A 14,769-nucleotide genomic window follows, 5' to 3' on the forward strand; every position below is an offset into this window, starting at 1 on the left:
GTACACAATGTTACCCATCCTTCTGTATTAGCCACCAAGTGTAACCAGGTCCTTGAGCAAAACCAATCTCATGGATGGATTTGCCTTTTCTTGAGATGGGACTGATTCCAGCATGCACCATATGCACCACAGGGACTTCATCTTCATCTCCTATATGCAGGGATTCTGATTGGGCAGGGCTAGCTTGGTTAGTGGAGCCGCTAGTGTTAACTAACCAGGTGGTCTTTGGTAAACATAGATCCCAATGTTTGAAGGTTCTACCACCCATTGCATTCAGCATGGTTTCTAACAATCCATTGCTGTTTGACTTTCCCAGGGCCTCATGGGTGATAGGGAATGTGATGCACCCACTGAATACGATGTTCTCTAGCCTAGGTGTCCATGACGTTCTTTTTTACGTGAGCCCCATTGTCTTACTCAATTCTTTCTGGGGTGCCATGTTGCCACAGGAGAGGTGTGAGGCACAGGGCAGGTCTCCAGCCATCTAGTGCTTGCTTCTACCATTGCGAGCACAGAGGGCCAGCCTTGTCAGGTTTGCTGCAGTATGATAATCTATCTGCCAGGCCTCTCCATATTTATATTTAGCCCATTGTATCCTGTACTAATGGGTTTTACTTGCTTGGCCTGCTTGATGCAGTGCATGTTTCATAATCATGGATTACCTGGGATATGGTGCCCATGGTTAAGTCCATCCTTCAGTTGTAAACCCATCAGTATGTTGCATCTCTTCCCTCATGACCTGAGGCACCTCATGACCTGGGCCCACCAAATTAGAAATAACTCTCATATTGCCAGTTCAGATCTACCTTTAATTTTGGCAGCCCAGTCCAGTTATTTGTTGTTGCAATGCTCCTCATTAGCCTGACTCATAGGCATCTAGGCATCCACATGACAAATTTCTGTGGTCAGCAATGTCTGGCCAGATTTTTGCAGCCTTAAATTTCCTTCTTCAATTCCAGTTGGCCTTTTCCCATCATTCCCGCCACCCCTACAGAGTGTTTGCTACCATCTCTCACACTACTTGAGAGAAGTAGTGTTGGCCACTTCTCTCAATCGGCAATATCCAAAGCCAGATGGGTTTTCAGTTCTGCATCCTGGCTTGTTTTGTCCTTTGGTAGTTCCTGCAACTTGCTGCTTAGGCTCCAATATGGCAGCTTTCTATTTTTGACTTGTCCCTACGATATGGCAGGAGCTCTCAGTGAAGAGAGTGTGTTGCCTCTCACTTTCTGGTGGCTGGTTATATGGTGAGGCCTCCTCAGCATGTGCCACCTAATCCTCTTCCTCTTCAGATGATAGTCCAAAATGCTCACCTTCAGTCCAGTTTCTGATACTTTCCAAGATCCCAGAATTATTAGGATTCCCCATCTGAACTTGCTGTGTGATCAGAGTGATCTGCTTACTCCAGGTAGCATTGTTGGCATGACATGTTGAAGGGACATTCCTCTTGAACGTTCTCCCTAGAACTCCCCATGGTCATCTTACTGGGCGACTAGATTTGATCTTATTTGGCCCCTCCTTTGGACGGGAGCAACTGCTATTGGCTTAGGCTGCCCATCTTGTTTAACTGCAGCCTGAGTGACTGTGGTGTCTGCCATTTTGCTCTCCTTTTCTTCTGGTTGTAGCTGCTGCTGTATAGTAACAAGAAGCATGCAGGTAAGCATTAACTAGGGCTCAGCACAGAACAGTAAGTTGCACCTTTCTGGAACTGACACAGCAATTTTATTTCAACTATTCTGCTACCTCATCAGAGTTTTGTATTTGTTCAGTGGGAGACTTCCCAACTAAACTCCCTGACAGGTGGTATGAGACAGTGCAGGCTTTCATGCTGAGGGTAGTAGATACACGATGGAGAAGTTCCAGAGGTAGGCAAAAACCTGGTGGCTCTCTGGCATTGACCCCTTCTCCACAGCAGACAAACAGCTGGGCTGGAGCCTCTTGGTGTGCTTTTTCTCCCTGGCTGAGCTCCCCAAGGCTTGGGGCTGGAATGGGGCAGCCCTGCTCCAGCCAGTCCCACTCCTGCAGTCTTGGACCAGCAGCTGTTCAGTTTGCCTCAAGGCAGATGAAAGACTGCTGCTGCAGCTTCTCCAAGCCAGAAGAGGGAAAAGCCTTTTTGCCAGGGCCAACAAACCCAGACTGCAAAGTGCTATGGAATGCCTAGGCAGCGAGGCTTCAAAAATGCCCAACAAAAGCCCAAAGCTCCCCCCACCCCCACCCAGTCCCACACACTACCAATCCTAGGCTTTAAAGATACAGGAACCATTTTTGGGCATAAAGCAGAGGACCATGGAATAGACTATCATCATAAATTACTCCAAGACACCTCCCTAGAAATCTCCATCCTGACTCCAAATGTGTTGTAGACTGTACAGAGGAGACAGAGAAGAACCAGCAAGGAGAATATGGTGTCCTGTCATGCCGGCACGCACGACCTCAGGACTGGGTCAGCTGGGAGTTGTGTGGCAAAAGAAATAGGGACGAGAATGATGAGGATATCAAAAAAATAAAGAACTTTAATTACGAGCAGAAATAACAAAGGAAGCAAAAGCTGTGCACTGTATGGGATGATCCTCAAAGACAAGAAAATGGGGCGAATTCAACAGTATATCTGAGGGCAGAGACCCAGTCATCAGAGGAACCAAAAACATAACCAGGTATAGAAATGTATCTAACCAGTCAGAAACAAGAACTAGAAACATTTCCTAATATAGCATAACAATGTTAACTTAATAAGTCCCATGATTCCATGCTTCTCACCATAACCCAACTAGATGTTTCATTTCTTAATATCCCGCATCCCAAGGCCTTAAATTGATGCTTCCATTTTTGATGAAGGCTAGCTCCTTATCCATCCCAACCAGTTGAACTCCCACAATGTCCATAGCATACAGAGGGAATTCAGCTTTCTCAAGAAGTGATGTGTCAGACCTGAAGGGGAGAAGGAAGTGAAAGGCAAAGAGGCTTTCTCCTCTTCCTCCCACAGGCTGTGTGTGATTATTAATAAACCACCAGACACAGCAACCCAGATCAGGACAGGCAAAAAACAATGAATATATTTACCAAACTATCTTCATTGCCTTTAATGTTATCATTCCATAAACTGTATGGTACCACAAACTACATCAACTGTATGTTGGTTCCTCTCCCTGATCTGAAGAACAGCACTATCACGGGCAGATTCTTCCACATACTGGGACTCATAAACAAGGTTAGGTGCCACAGCGCCATGATCAGACCAAGAAATGTGGTAACCAGGAAGTTCTGTACACAATATAGAAATTATTTGGTCAAATCTGTTATTTTTTCACTTCCTCTCTTGACCCCCTTTTAGCTTGGTGCCAAATATGTATTAATTTAAGGCAATATTACAGGGCAGAGACTCTGCAATAACTTCTCTTCCCTTAGTTTTCAACCTATCTCCTCTACCAATGAGGAGAGACAAATGCAAAGAGGTATGTGAAAAAAGAAAAAACAGTTTGCTAAAAGAAAACAGCAATAACCAAGAAATATAGAGGCAAGCACTTAAACTCTCACCCACAAATGCAGAGGAGGTCCCCTGAATTGTCCCAGGGAACACAGACAAAATGGTATCAATTCCACTCTCTGGGCCATGCAGCCAAGACAGGGCACAAACGCAAGAACACACCAAACGAGCATCCATGGTTCCAAAATTGCTTTCTTCCCCAGACAACAGAGGGAATGGCAAAAAAAACCCAAAACCTAGAAAACATATTTTTATCCTAAAGGAGTCAGTGCTGTTGAAACACCAGTAGAAACATCTTAGCAGAAGTAGGACCAACCCCCTCAGCAACTGGAAACTTGTGGGGAGGCTCTAACCCTCAGTGACAGGCAGCTGTCCTGCGCAGCAGTGGCAGAAAGTCCAGAGAAACATCTCCCCGGGCTCCAAAAGTGGTGGTTGCTGTAGCAACTGTGGCAAGGGTTGCTGTCTGTCTTTTTTATTCATCAGTTCCTAGAAAGCTGTGGCTAGCAGCCTGTCAGAGCGCCCCATTTTCTGATGTTCTCAAGAGTCTGGAAAGGACAAAACAGAGATCTTCACATATTTGTTCCCATCACCCCTCCTTGTTCTGTGAACCGGGGTAAAACACAGAGGTTCTGTCTCCAACTCTGGGAATTCAAGAGATAGTAAACTACCTTGCATGGATTGATGTAGAGAAGATATGAAGTACATGATTGTTGTAGGTTGGGTTGGTTCAATCAGGGATTTTATTAATGTTAGTTAGGCTTGTTCCTTGTACCCCTATCTTTCCCTCACAGTGGTTTGATCCAGGTTGTTACTCCAAGGTTTCCCGCCACACAGATCCACAGTTACCTGTCAATCATCTCACTCTTCCCAGGGTTTCTCCCTACATGGTTCTGTCAATCAGGGATTGTCACTCCCTGTTGGGGTGTCAACCTTGTAACCACTCCTTGCTTCTTCATGAAAATTCTGTGTCAATCACCCCACCTTTGCATTTCTATTTGTCCCAGAATGCTGTACCCACCTCTGTTATGTCTCCATTGGTTGTGAAACCATACCTCAGTTTAACCCCATAGGGGAAGACAAGTTTCCACCCTGTCCGCCCACCCCCTATTTAATCTGATGCAATCTTTTGTACGGGGCCATTTTACCTTACACCGATCTGAGAGCCATTCGCTCAGACCACGCATGGGGGAATAAAAGTTCTCAGTTTCACAGGCAAAGTGTCCTTGTCTCTTCCCTTCGCTTCCTCTCAGCGTGAAGCCACCAAAGCTGCTTATCCACGCCAGGACACTCCGCAACCCTGGAGTGCCCGTAAACGTAGTGTCTTCGGCCTCACAAAGAAGTGCTAGCCGATGCTTTAACAGCTTGAGGTCATAACGAGCAAACGCCGCACATGATTTTGGGTCACCCCTAACACTACACTCTACCTCCTATCTCTGTACAGACAGTCTGTTGTATTGCACTAAGTAGTTTATTTAGTTATTATTTTGCACTGGGTGATTGGAATTTTGCACTGAGTAGTTTTTCTACTGCCCTAAGTGGTTTGTTTGTATCACATGGTTTGTTCTGCACACCCCTCCTCCTCCAAGGTTGTGTGGTGGTGGACTTACCCCAGGTTACTTCCTCCCCTCACCCCACCCATCAGTTGTATCCCATTGGCTATGGCCCCTCTCCTCTGCCCCCTGCCCCCTGGGTTTAAAATCCCCGGCCACAAACCATTGACCTCTTTTTTCCTCTAGGATGCCCCTTTACTCCCTGGAGGTGTTCCACAATAAAGCTGTTGGACGTTCATCCCGAGAAGAAGAGCACCTCACGTCTTTTACCTTTGTTCTTGTCAGTGAAGCTGGGGTCCAGAGCTAGCCAGGGGACCCCACGAAGGCTTATTGTAATGGCAACAGTCCTTCTAAGCAAACAGCTCCTCTAGTTAAAAATATGCAACAAATCAAATTAATTAAACTTAATTTGTTCAGCTCATGTAGTAGTGTTTCTGAATAATGCTGAGGACCATAAATTCAAATTAAGGCATGCACAACTTCTTCCTAGGTTTGAAGAGAAGGTATACATTACCAAAAGGAAAAGGGGAAACCAGTCACGCTGTTAAACACCATTCACTGGGGATGCTTGCAAAAGTGACTGCACTGAAGGTTCAGATTTGATATCATAAACCAGTGAATGAAGCAGACAGACAGAGCAATTAATTGTACCTTCTGCTAATATACACATAAGGTTAAGTATTATAGCAGTCACATATAAGTGGAGTAATAGTAAGCTAATTATTGCAAAACCTTGATCATAGGTATTCAGTGCTTATAATTTTTTTCATAGTATGCTTTGCTTGTTCTGATACTCCTTCAGGCAGTAACATGGGTTGTTAGATTCAGTTTTTAAGGTAAAGGTGTGAAGTATATGTGCTAATTTATATATGTTCATTGAACATATATATTTTTCCTAATTGGTTTTTAACAATGAGATTTTACTACAAAGCACTTGCTCCTTCTGGTTTTAGTAAGCTTTGATACAGACACAAAGTGTACACCATGCTCTATTGCAAATAATGGCTGTTTTCTTCTTCCAAATATAAGGAATTAAATATAGTCGTTCCACCTTTCTATATGATATTTGATTTGTTCACCAATCTAAACTTGTATATGGCTTCTGATTTTCACAGTATGAATGAGGACCTAAGAAGAGTGGGAACAGGACTAAAGTATTAGTCCTGACAGTTTCCTAAAATCAGTCCTTGTTAAGCTGATTTTTTACATCTACTTTTCTGCATCATTCTATGACTCATTTATAACCTATTAGTTTTAATACTTGAAAATGTGATTACTAGATTTAATATAGGTGTTTTACCTTTTGTCTTCAGGTGGTCTGAACTGGGAGCCTACACTTTATTATCTACTTAGAACAGAATGAGATTAATATTAAAGGGATATCAAACTCTTAAATATCCACAGAACTTGTAAAAAGAAGTGGCCATTGTGTAGGCATAATTGGAGTGATACAAAGTTTACCTGACTACATATCAGCACTCTTGCTGCATTTATTATCCTGATTTTCTTTAACAGAATACTGCATGACTTTTAAGATTTTATATTTGACTACTACTACTAAAAAAAAATAATCTTCACAGTCCTTCACTTTTGCAGTTTTAGTGGCATTAGCTCTTAATCCTAAACTAGAAATGAGTATTCACATGGGGAAGGAAGAATCTGATATCATCTATTTTTGGTTAGATCATAATACTTGATTGTTAAAGAAGCAAAAGAGTCAGTCAGTTTTATAGTACTTTGTAAAATAGTACTGTCAATGCCAGAGAATTATGACAACGCACATTAAATATTTGGGTTTGACTTCATGTGGTGATATTTCACTGCAAACTCAGAGAGTATTGAGAGCATCTGCTTAACTTGCAAAATGTGTGTTAGCTCTTCCACTTTTTCTCTGCGAGTTTTACAAGATTTCCACCTCTACTAATGTGTGTGTGACACATAAAATGGAAAAAAATTACTGTTGCAGTAAATATAAGTACAATTTCGTAATAGCTTTGACAATTTGTGTCAATTGTCTCAGGCCCATGCCAAGTTCTGTGTGGCAAGGTTTTTGGGGGCTGTATGTTGCGTGATTCAGTAATCTCAACTGGTGTAAACCACAGCGGGGGAGGGCAATGAATTGATATAAACAAGATATGTATTTTTTTACTTGTTCTAAAGACTAGTTTAAAACAGACTATTTTAAAACACATTAAGACTTCTAATGACTAGTTTAAAGACTAGTTAAAAACACACTAAGAATTAATAAAATGTGTTTTCTTTCAGGTGGGAGATGAAAGAAGATGCAGATCTTGAAGATGAGGAGGACATTATGGTGGATCACTTAAAAAATATTTATTTGACATCAAGGACTCCTATCTCAGAGGATAAAGAAGAACAATTACCTTGACAGATTTCGGGTAGCACTTTTCTTCTGGATTCAACAAGATTAACTTAATGTCATAACTCACAGTACTAGAAAGCTCAGAAATATATATCTTTAGTAGGAGTTCTAAACTAAGGAGTGTTCCCTTGTTATTGTCTGGTCACCCTACCCAGCAAGCAATTGTTCACACCTGCATAAGGGAAGGAACAGTACAGGAAACAAAACAAGGAAGTTGTATCTCAGTACTGCAGAGGTATAAACCTGAATGACGAACTACAAATTGTTTCAAAAATATAAGACTCACTCTAAAAATAATGCAATTTTAGACCCAGGCTAAGCAAATGTTTCTGATCTCCATCCACCACGTTGGAGTCAGAGTCAGCCTGCCCCCAGTTCATGTCACTCAAGGACCTTTTCCCTTCTTTGGTGCTTGTTTATTAAATCACCCAAAATACATGAAAAGGAAAAGGTATAGACCATATAGCTACAGTTCTTTTTGAGTTGCTCCAGGATGAGTATGCTTGGCCATTATTCCAAATCAAAAATGCATCAGCATTACTGCCTTCACAAATCCTTACTTAACATCCACTGTATTTTATGGCTTAAAAAACACAGAGAAATTTTAGAAGTTTTGAGAAGCATCTTTTTATTTAAAGGAATTATTTGCAGGCAGTGCTAACAGGATTATCTTAAAAGTGAATTGAGAAAATAATTTTTTAAAAAATAAATATAGTAAAATATCTTATTCAAAGTAATCCTGGTTTGATATTCAAAATTTTCTGAATATTATATATTTTTCTGAATACTAAATATTTTTCTTACACACTGGTTAAAACTATCAACTTTTTTTATACAGAAGGTCTGCTTAGTATCTCTTTAGCTCTACAAAAATAATACATAATTTTTCTGTAAGTTTTTTTCTTTAGAAGTCCAATGGAACTACTTTTTCTGCCTGATGAAGGGCTCTGGCAGGATCTTGCTAAGGGTGCAATCTGAGCAGAGTTATTTGTGTTTTTCTCCTCTTAATTGCTCTCTTTTCTTTTTATCTGGAGCATCAGACCATTTAAAATTAAAATGTGGACAATTGCATCTTACAAATCGCCTAAGATTACAACACTGCAACACAAAAGGGCTGTGAGGCACTGTATCTTAGAAAATGCTAAAAACATAATTTAAAAAATAAAGTAGACATTTTCCTCTGCTGCCAGTGTAGTAATTTCAGATTGTATAGGAAGTGATGAAGTGTGAAAACCACTTATCTTTGCTTTGTATTTCACCTTTGAAGATTAGTGGTGGACTTCAGGTTTAAAACATGTCTACAGGGATCTTCCATGACAGCAGGTTTGGTATTTTGACAAATGAGGCACACATATTCCAAGCCCTACAAATAATGTGTTAGTGTACATGGAAACTGGAGTTCAGAATATTCTCTCCTATTTTATCACAATCTATTATACATAGTTAACTTTTTGTATAATCACATAAAGTGCCTACGTGGTGAAACTGATTGAAATACTTCTTGTGAAAATGCTCCCCTTCTGGGAAATACCTACTCTGAAGAGCATAAATTTTGCAAGTGAATAAGCTAATTGAGAATAAAACCCGTCACTTACACTTAAGTGGGAATATCCATACAGTAACTTCCCTGGTCCTGTTGGCCACACTATTTCGGATGAAGGCCAGGATACCATTGGCCTTCTCAGCTATTTGGGTAGACTCTGACTCATGTTCAGCTGGTTGTTGACCAGCAACTTTTCTGCTGTGCCGCTTTCCAGTCTGTGTGCTGTGCCCCACACCTGTGGCATTGACTTGGGTTGTTGTGACCCAAGGGCAGGTGTTGATCCTCATTCCACTGGCCTCATCCCAGTGATCCAGCTTATCCAGATCCGTTGTAAAGCCTTCCAACTCTCTAACAGGTCAACACTCCTGCTTAATTTGGTGTCATCCATAAATTGACTGAGGACGCCCTCTAGTCCCTGGCTGAAATAATTGATAAAGATATTAAGCAGTATTGTCTCCAGTACTGAGCCTTGGGGAATCCCAATTATGACTGGCCAATGACTAACATGTATAAGAACATAACAGCATAAAACCTGAACCTTTGCACAGTATTTTATTTGGATGTTTTTCCTATCCAAACCTATATGTACATCTTTTATGGTATTGGAGTGCAAGCAAATGTGCATTTTAAATTGTACTTGACCCACAATCCTTACTGAGAAATATCAGGGCTTGGTCTTGCTGGCAATATAACCATTCCAAATAACCTTTAGGGTATAAAAGAGACATCATCTTGGCAATATTACTTAAAGCTGAATATACACTTCTACAACATTCTTATTTATTCAATAAAATTACAGTAATAATAAGAATTGTACAACTAAGATTGCTAAGTAACATGCCATTAATTTATCAAGACTGCTTGCTTTTAATTGAAAATTGAAAGAGCTGACCTTTTTTCCATTGTGTAGATGTATTCTAAAGATGCTTGTGTGTAAAATTAGGAATACTTTTATAACTGTAATTCTGCAGCTTTCTTTGGCTTTTCTTCATAAAACAATAGTTCTATATTCTTTAAAAAGTTCTGCTGATCCTAATATTCATTTAATATTAAATAAATTTTTAAGAATGATGCAATGTCCTGGCTCTTTGACACTACTTATTGATCCAGGAATATCTCACATGTAAGTTCAGCCTAAATAAATGAAAGCAACAGAAGTCAGATTTATTTGCTACAGTGTGTTCCCAGAGTTTCATGACCACTGCAATCTGATCGTGTTAATTCCTCATGAAAAGCTGGTCAAAAATAAGAACTAAAGTCTGTTGTGTACAACAGACCTTTCTGAGTGGGCATGAGCTGGCCTCACTGTCTCAACTGAATTAGCTCAAAAGGAAGTTATTGTATTTATAGAAATTAATTGGATCAGATAACACAAACTAGGTTAACTATACATTATCATTAATGTTCACACCTAAATATTATTTAGCAATTTAATATACTTAGCTCCTTTTACAAAACCAACTTCGATGGGAGACTTCATGGCATGGAATATCTCTGATTAGGTTTGTTTAATGTCCCCTTCAAAATGCTCCAAATCTTAACATCTTTCATCTTTTGAAAGGTAATTAATAAAATTAGAAGCAGGTCAAAATTGCATTAATAATAATGAAGAGAGGAGAAAAGAGAGGAGAAAGAGAGATATTTTGGGAACAGCTTAATAATTAAACACAGCCCTCTTTTCTAGCGACTGCTGTCTTGACAGACACCCATGCTTTATTCTAGGAGAGGGAATTTGATGTGTATCTATACTATTTGCTCAGGAAAAATGTGCAATGGCAAATGGATGCTCTCTAATTCACCTCTACATCATCATAGCAGTGCATGGTAGACATGAGGCTGGCTTCTTCCAATTAGCTTCTGCTGGTAGAAATACTCCATTTCCCTCTCAGCTGGAAGGTCTTCACAACGTATTAGTGAGTCTTATGTACAGTCAAACATCAAATATATGCTGATATACTATTATTTTATGGAGCTCCCTAAAAATATGTGCAATCATTTCTAGTGACAAACACTACTCACACTCCCAAGGCAATGGTTGAAAGACAGAGGAATTAGATCCATTGCCAAATTAGACAGGAAACAACAGATTAACTTGATGGCAAGAGGGAGATTTCTAAGTGACTAGATAGATCTTGAGGAAGTTCTTGTTGGAGGAAATCCACTTTTCTGTAGTAATTTTCCATATTGTAAACAGTGTTATGAACAGAAGCAGAATCTCTAAAGCTATTCTAGGTGTAATGAGTAAAGGGGAGCTTGCCTTATCCTCTACCTTTGCACTCCGACACTTGAAATGCAGACTAAACTAACTGACATTGCCACGAAGGCAGCACAAGAAAAGCATGCAAGGTCTTGAGCGGGTGGGGCTAAAGGCCTTGAAATATCCATCAGTAAAATGATGGAGGATTATTCCTCTTTGGCAGCATCACTTGAGAACAGACTGTAATTATTGCAGCCAGTGAAATGATACAGTGCTGACAGAAAAACAATCTAATATCTAAGGACTCATGCAAAGAAGTAAAAATAAATCCAAATACCTTTTTTTTCCCTTAAGAAAATGATTCTCTAACAAGTATCTCAGGAAGACCTGGCAATTACCAAATACTAATGAGTAAAATGCTCCTCTGAATTAAGACTTTATGTCTAAATTTAATAGACAACTATTCCTAAACTGACAAGAAGTCACTGAAATCATAGCTGGTGAAACAATGGCTGGTACAAATTTCACTGCTGGATGAAAACCTTAATATCCATGACAATTTCAGCTGTTAGTAGGTTGCAAGCGTGTCTTAGAAGATACAAAGTAGTATCTCATACTGAAGAAAGTGTCTGCTCATTATACATTTTCTGCTGATGAGGTAAAACTGACTTAAATTTTTGAAAAACCTCCTCTTCTGGGGAACTCTTATTTGGAATAAAATACATTTTGCAAATGAAACAATCTAATCCAGATTAAACCCTCTCACTTACTCTTACATATGAATGTCCATACATGGAGTTGTTCCAAATGGGCTGTTGTCCTTTAAATTCATACACTTTGTAATCTTTAAGCAGTAACACTGAAAAGAAAACCAAAAAACAACCAAAACACAAAAAAGCAAACAAAGAAAAAACTGTTGCATCCTGGGTTTGGGTTCAGATTAGGGGTTCTGATATATGTTAGTTAGCCGGTTCTGGGTACCCCTGCGTACCCCCATGCTCCCCCCGCGGTGGTCCACTCTGGGTCACTTACCATTGGAGCATCACCATGCCAGCCCTGTAACCACCCACCCTGTCCACTCCTGAGAGTTCTGTGTCTGTTACCCTGCCCCTGCATTCCCATTTGTCCCAGAATCCAGCACACACCCCTGTTGTATTCCCATCGGTTACTGTTGTCCACGTCACTCCCCCTTTGTCTGTCCCCATTGGGCAAGGGGGGCTTCTGCCCCTGTCAGCCCACACCCTATAAAACCCCACGTGCCCCTTTTTTTGGGGCCATTTTGCCCGGGTGGCTTAAGAACAGCTGCATTATCCACCGCTGCAGCCATGTGGGAATAAAGAGTTCTCACCACGTAAGCAGAGTGTGCCATTCTCTTGCCCTTTGTCTCACCTCAGCATGAGGCTATGGTGCAGCAGACCCACGTGGATGCTCAGCCCTAGAGCTCCGCACGCATGCGGTGGCCCCGGTCCAGCCGAGAAGCAGCGCGCTAGCTGGACACCCCTGCTGCCCAGGACCGGGGGGAAGAAAAGTGAAACACCGCAAAAAACCCCAGAAAACAAAGACCACAAAAAAGGACACAACAAAACAAGACCTTTGTGTCCCATTCACTATCTTTTCTCCCTGATGCATTAATTCAGCAGTAACCCACTGGGTAACAATAGGACAGTTCTGTCTTTCCTTTTCAAAGCATCAAGTCTAACCATTAACCCAGCACTGCCAAGCCACGTATGCACATCTTTTCAATCCCTCCAGGGCTAGTGCCTCCACCATGATTATAGAGTTTCTGCAGTAAATTGATCCAAGCTCCAACTGACAATAGCCTCAGTGTCTGCACTGCCCTGAGTTACCTCCATACTCTATCTGGAAATAAAGCAAAAACCACATAATCATGACTGTATTCAACGGGTTTGATTTTTTACAGTTACTATGTCAAACAGAATACCCTGCCTGCCATGCCAAACACAGGTTTAAACTTCATTGATGATGGAGGTTTGCTGCAACAGTACATAACTTCTTCCTTTTAGGAAAACCTTTTAGAAAAATAATATGATTTCAGCTCTCCCAGTAAATACAAGCATTAGAAAACACCTGATGAATGATTAGCAATGCACCTAGGAATGTTCTTTACAATACCTGTTAATGACATGGTTATGTATATTCTGTCCCTAGATTAATTCACTAGAGAATGGAATATGATTATACAAGCAGTTTTGAGAAATTTGTGATTGCCTAATATCCAACAGTTTTATAATTTTGTCCCATAATCTGTGTTTTTGAGGTAAAAAGTCAATAACTTTTGAATATTTGGTTTCCATAAAGAAATAGGGTCACATAGTTCTTCATGGATCAGCTTGACTGGTTTTTTTTTCCACCTCACTACTGCCTTACTGGCAACCTTGACAAACTTACTAGTTTATTAATATTGCTGTAATTTACAGTGTGAGTACTGCTGCCACTCAATTATACATGGACAAATATTTAATCTTCTTCATTGTTATACAGACCTAAAGCTGTGTGGGCCCTACACAGATAATAATTTCAGGTTTAGGATTTGAACACTTCTCCTCCTAATGTTACACATGAATCTATGTTCTTGCATTGTTCTAAGCTACCTTTGTTATCTGGGATAGTGACAGCTGTGCTGCTAGTGAGTTGTATTTTTTACTTAAACTAATGCATTTTGCCTCAGGTTTTATTTTATTTAATTTCTCTGAACTTTAAATTCACCCTTGAAAATCCATAGCACATCTGTTTTCACAATCTGCAAATATCTAAATACTAACCAGTAAAGCCTATGCTGTCTCAAACTTGATATAGGGTCTTAGAGAACCAAGAATTCAATAAATGTAAAACTGAGACCAACCACCTGCAAGGTTATCATTCAAGAAATGCAGTAATCATTTAGCTTGGATTTTCACCTGTGTGTAAAATTCAGAAATTTAATCTTTAAAGAGTTGTTTGGTAATGTACAGGACACTTCTTATATGTATAAACATATACCATATAATTAACATGTCTTAAATGGATTTTATTATGCAGATTAAGATTATGCTTTTCCTCTAGATAATGGACAAACATTGGGGAAATAAGAGATTGAAATGGCAGGTGGCTTTGGGAATGAAATTCTGTTGGCAGGAATCCTACCTGCAGGTATGAATTAACTTCAGGAAATTAATGGCCAAACAAGTGCTCTGAAGATGTTTTTTTTTTAAGAGGCAAATGGATTAGGTCTCTTCAAACAACAATAAATTTCAGTTAAGGCTCCCAAATTTCACACGTGCCCTTCCACTTTATGAATGAAGAAACTGAGAGAGGTTGTTGCATTAATGCAACGCAAATGTGTAATGTTAGTCATCTGGCCTCCTTTAACCAAAACATGGCAGTCTGTTCTTTATTTCCAAGAGCTGTGTGGAGTCTGTGTAATTATTGGCTGTACCACTATCAGACTTTGGTATCAGCACACAGATAACTCCACTGTAAGGTGCACCTCCATCAAAATGTGCCCTTTAAGTACATAACAGAAAAGGCACATGTATTTGCTTTTCCATTTTCTGTGTACATAAATGTTTAGATGGCAGTTGTACAATTTTTTTTAAAGTTATATAATACCCTGAA

The 14,769-nt window shown here is 40.1% G+C and overlaps 1 protein-coding gene across 1 annotated transcript in view; it reads left to right on the forward strand.

Moving 5' to 3' along the window:
• Window positions 1–14,769, forward strand: part of KIAA0825 (KIAA0825 ortholog) — a 250,652-nt gene that overhangs the window by 208,644 nt on the left and 27,239 nt on the right. Inside the window, exon 19 of the mRNA XM_068175710.1 lies at window positions 7,297–7,430. Coding sequence (XP_068031811.1) covers window positions 7,297–7,420 — 124 coding nt within the window. The 3' untranslated portion in view covers window positions 7,421–7,430. The remainder of the gene's footprint in view (window positions 1–7,296; window positions 7,431–14,769) is intronic.

Source organism: Anomalospiza imberbis, chromosome Z, assembly GCF_031753505.1.
Source record: "Anomalospiza imberbis isolate Cuckoo-Finch-1a 21T00152 chromosome Z, ASM3175350v1, whole genome shotgun sequence".
In the NCBI taxonomy this organism is placed as follows: Eukaryota; Metazoa; Chordata; class Aves; order Passeriformes; family Viduidae; genus Anomalospiza; species Anomalospiza imberbis.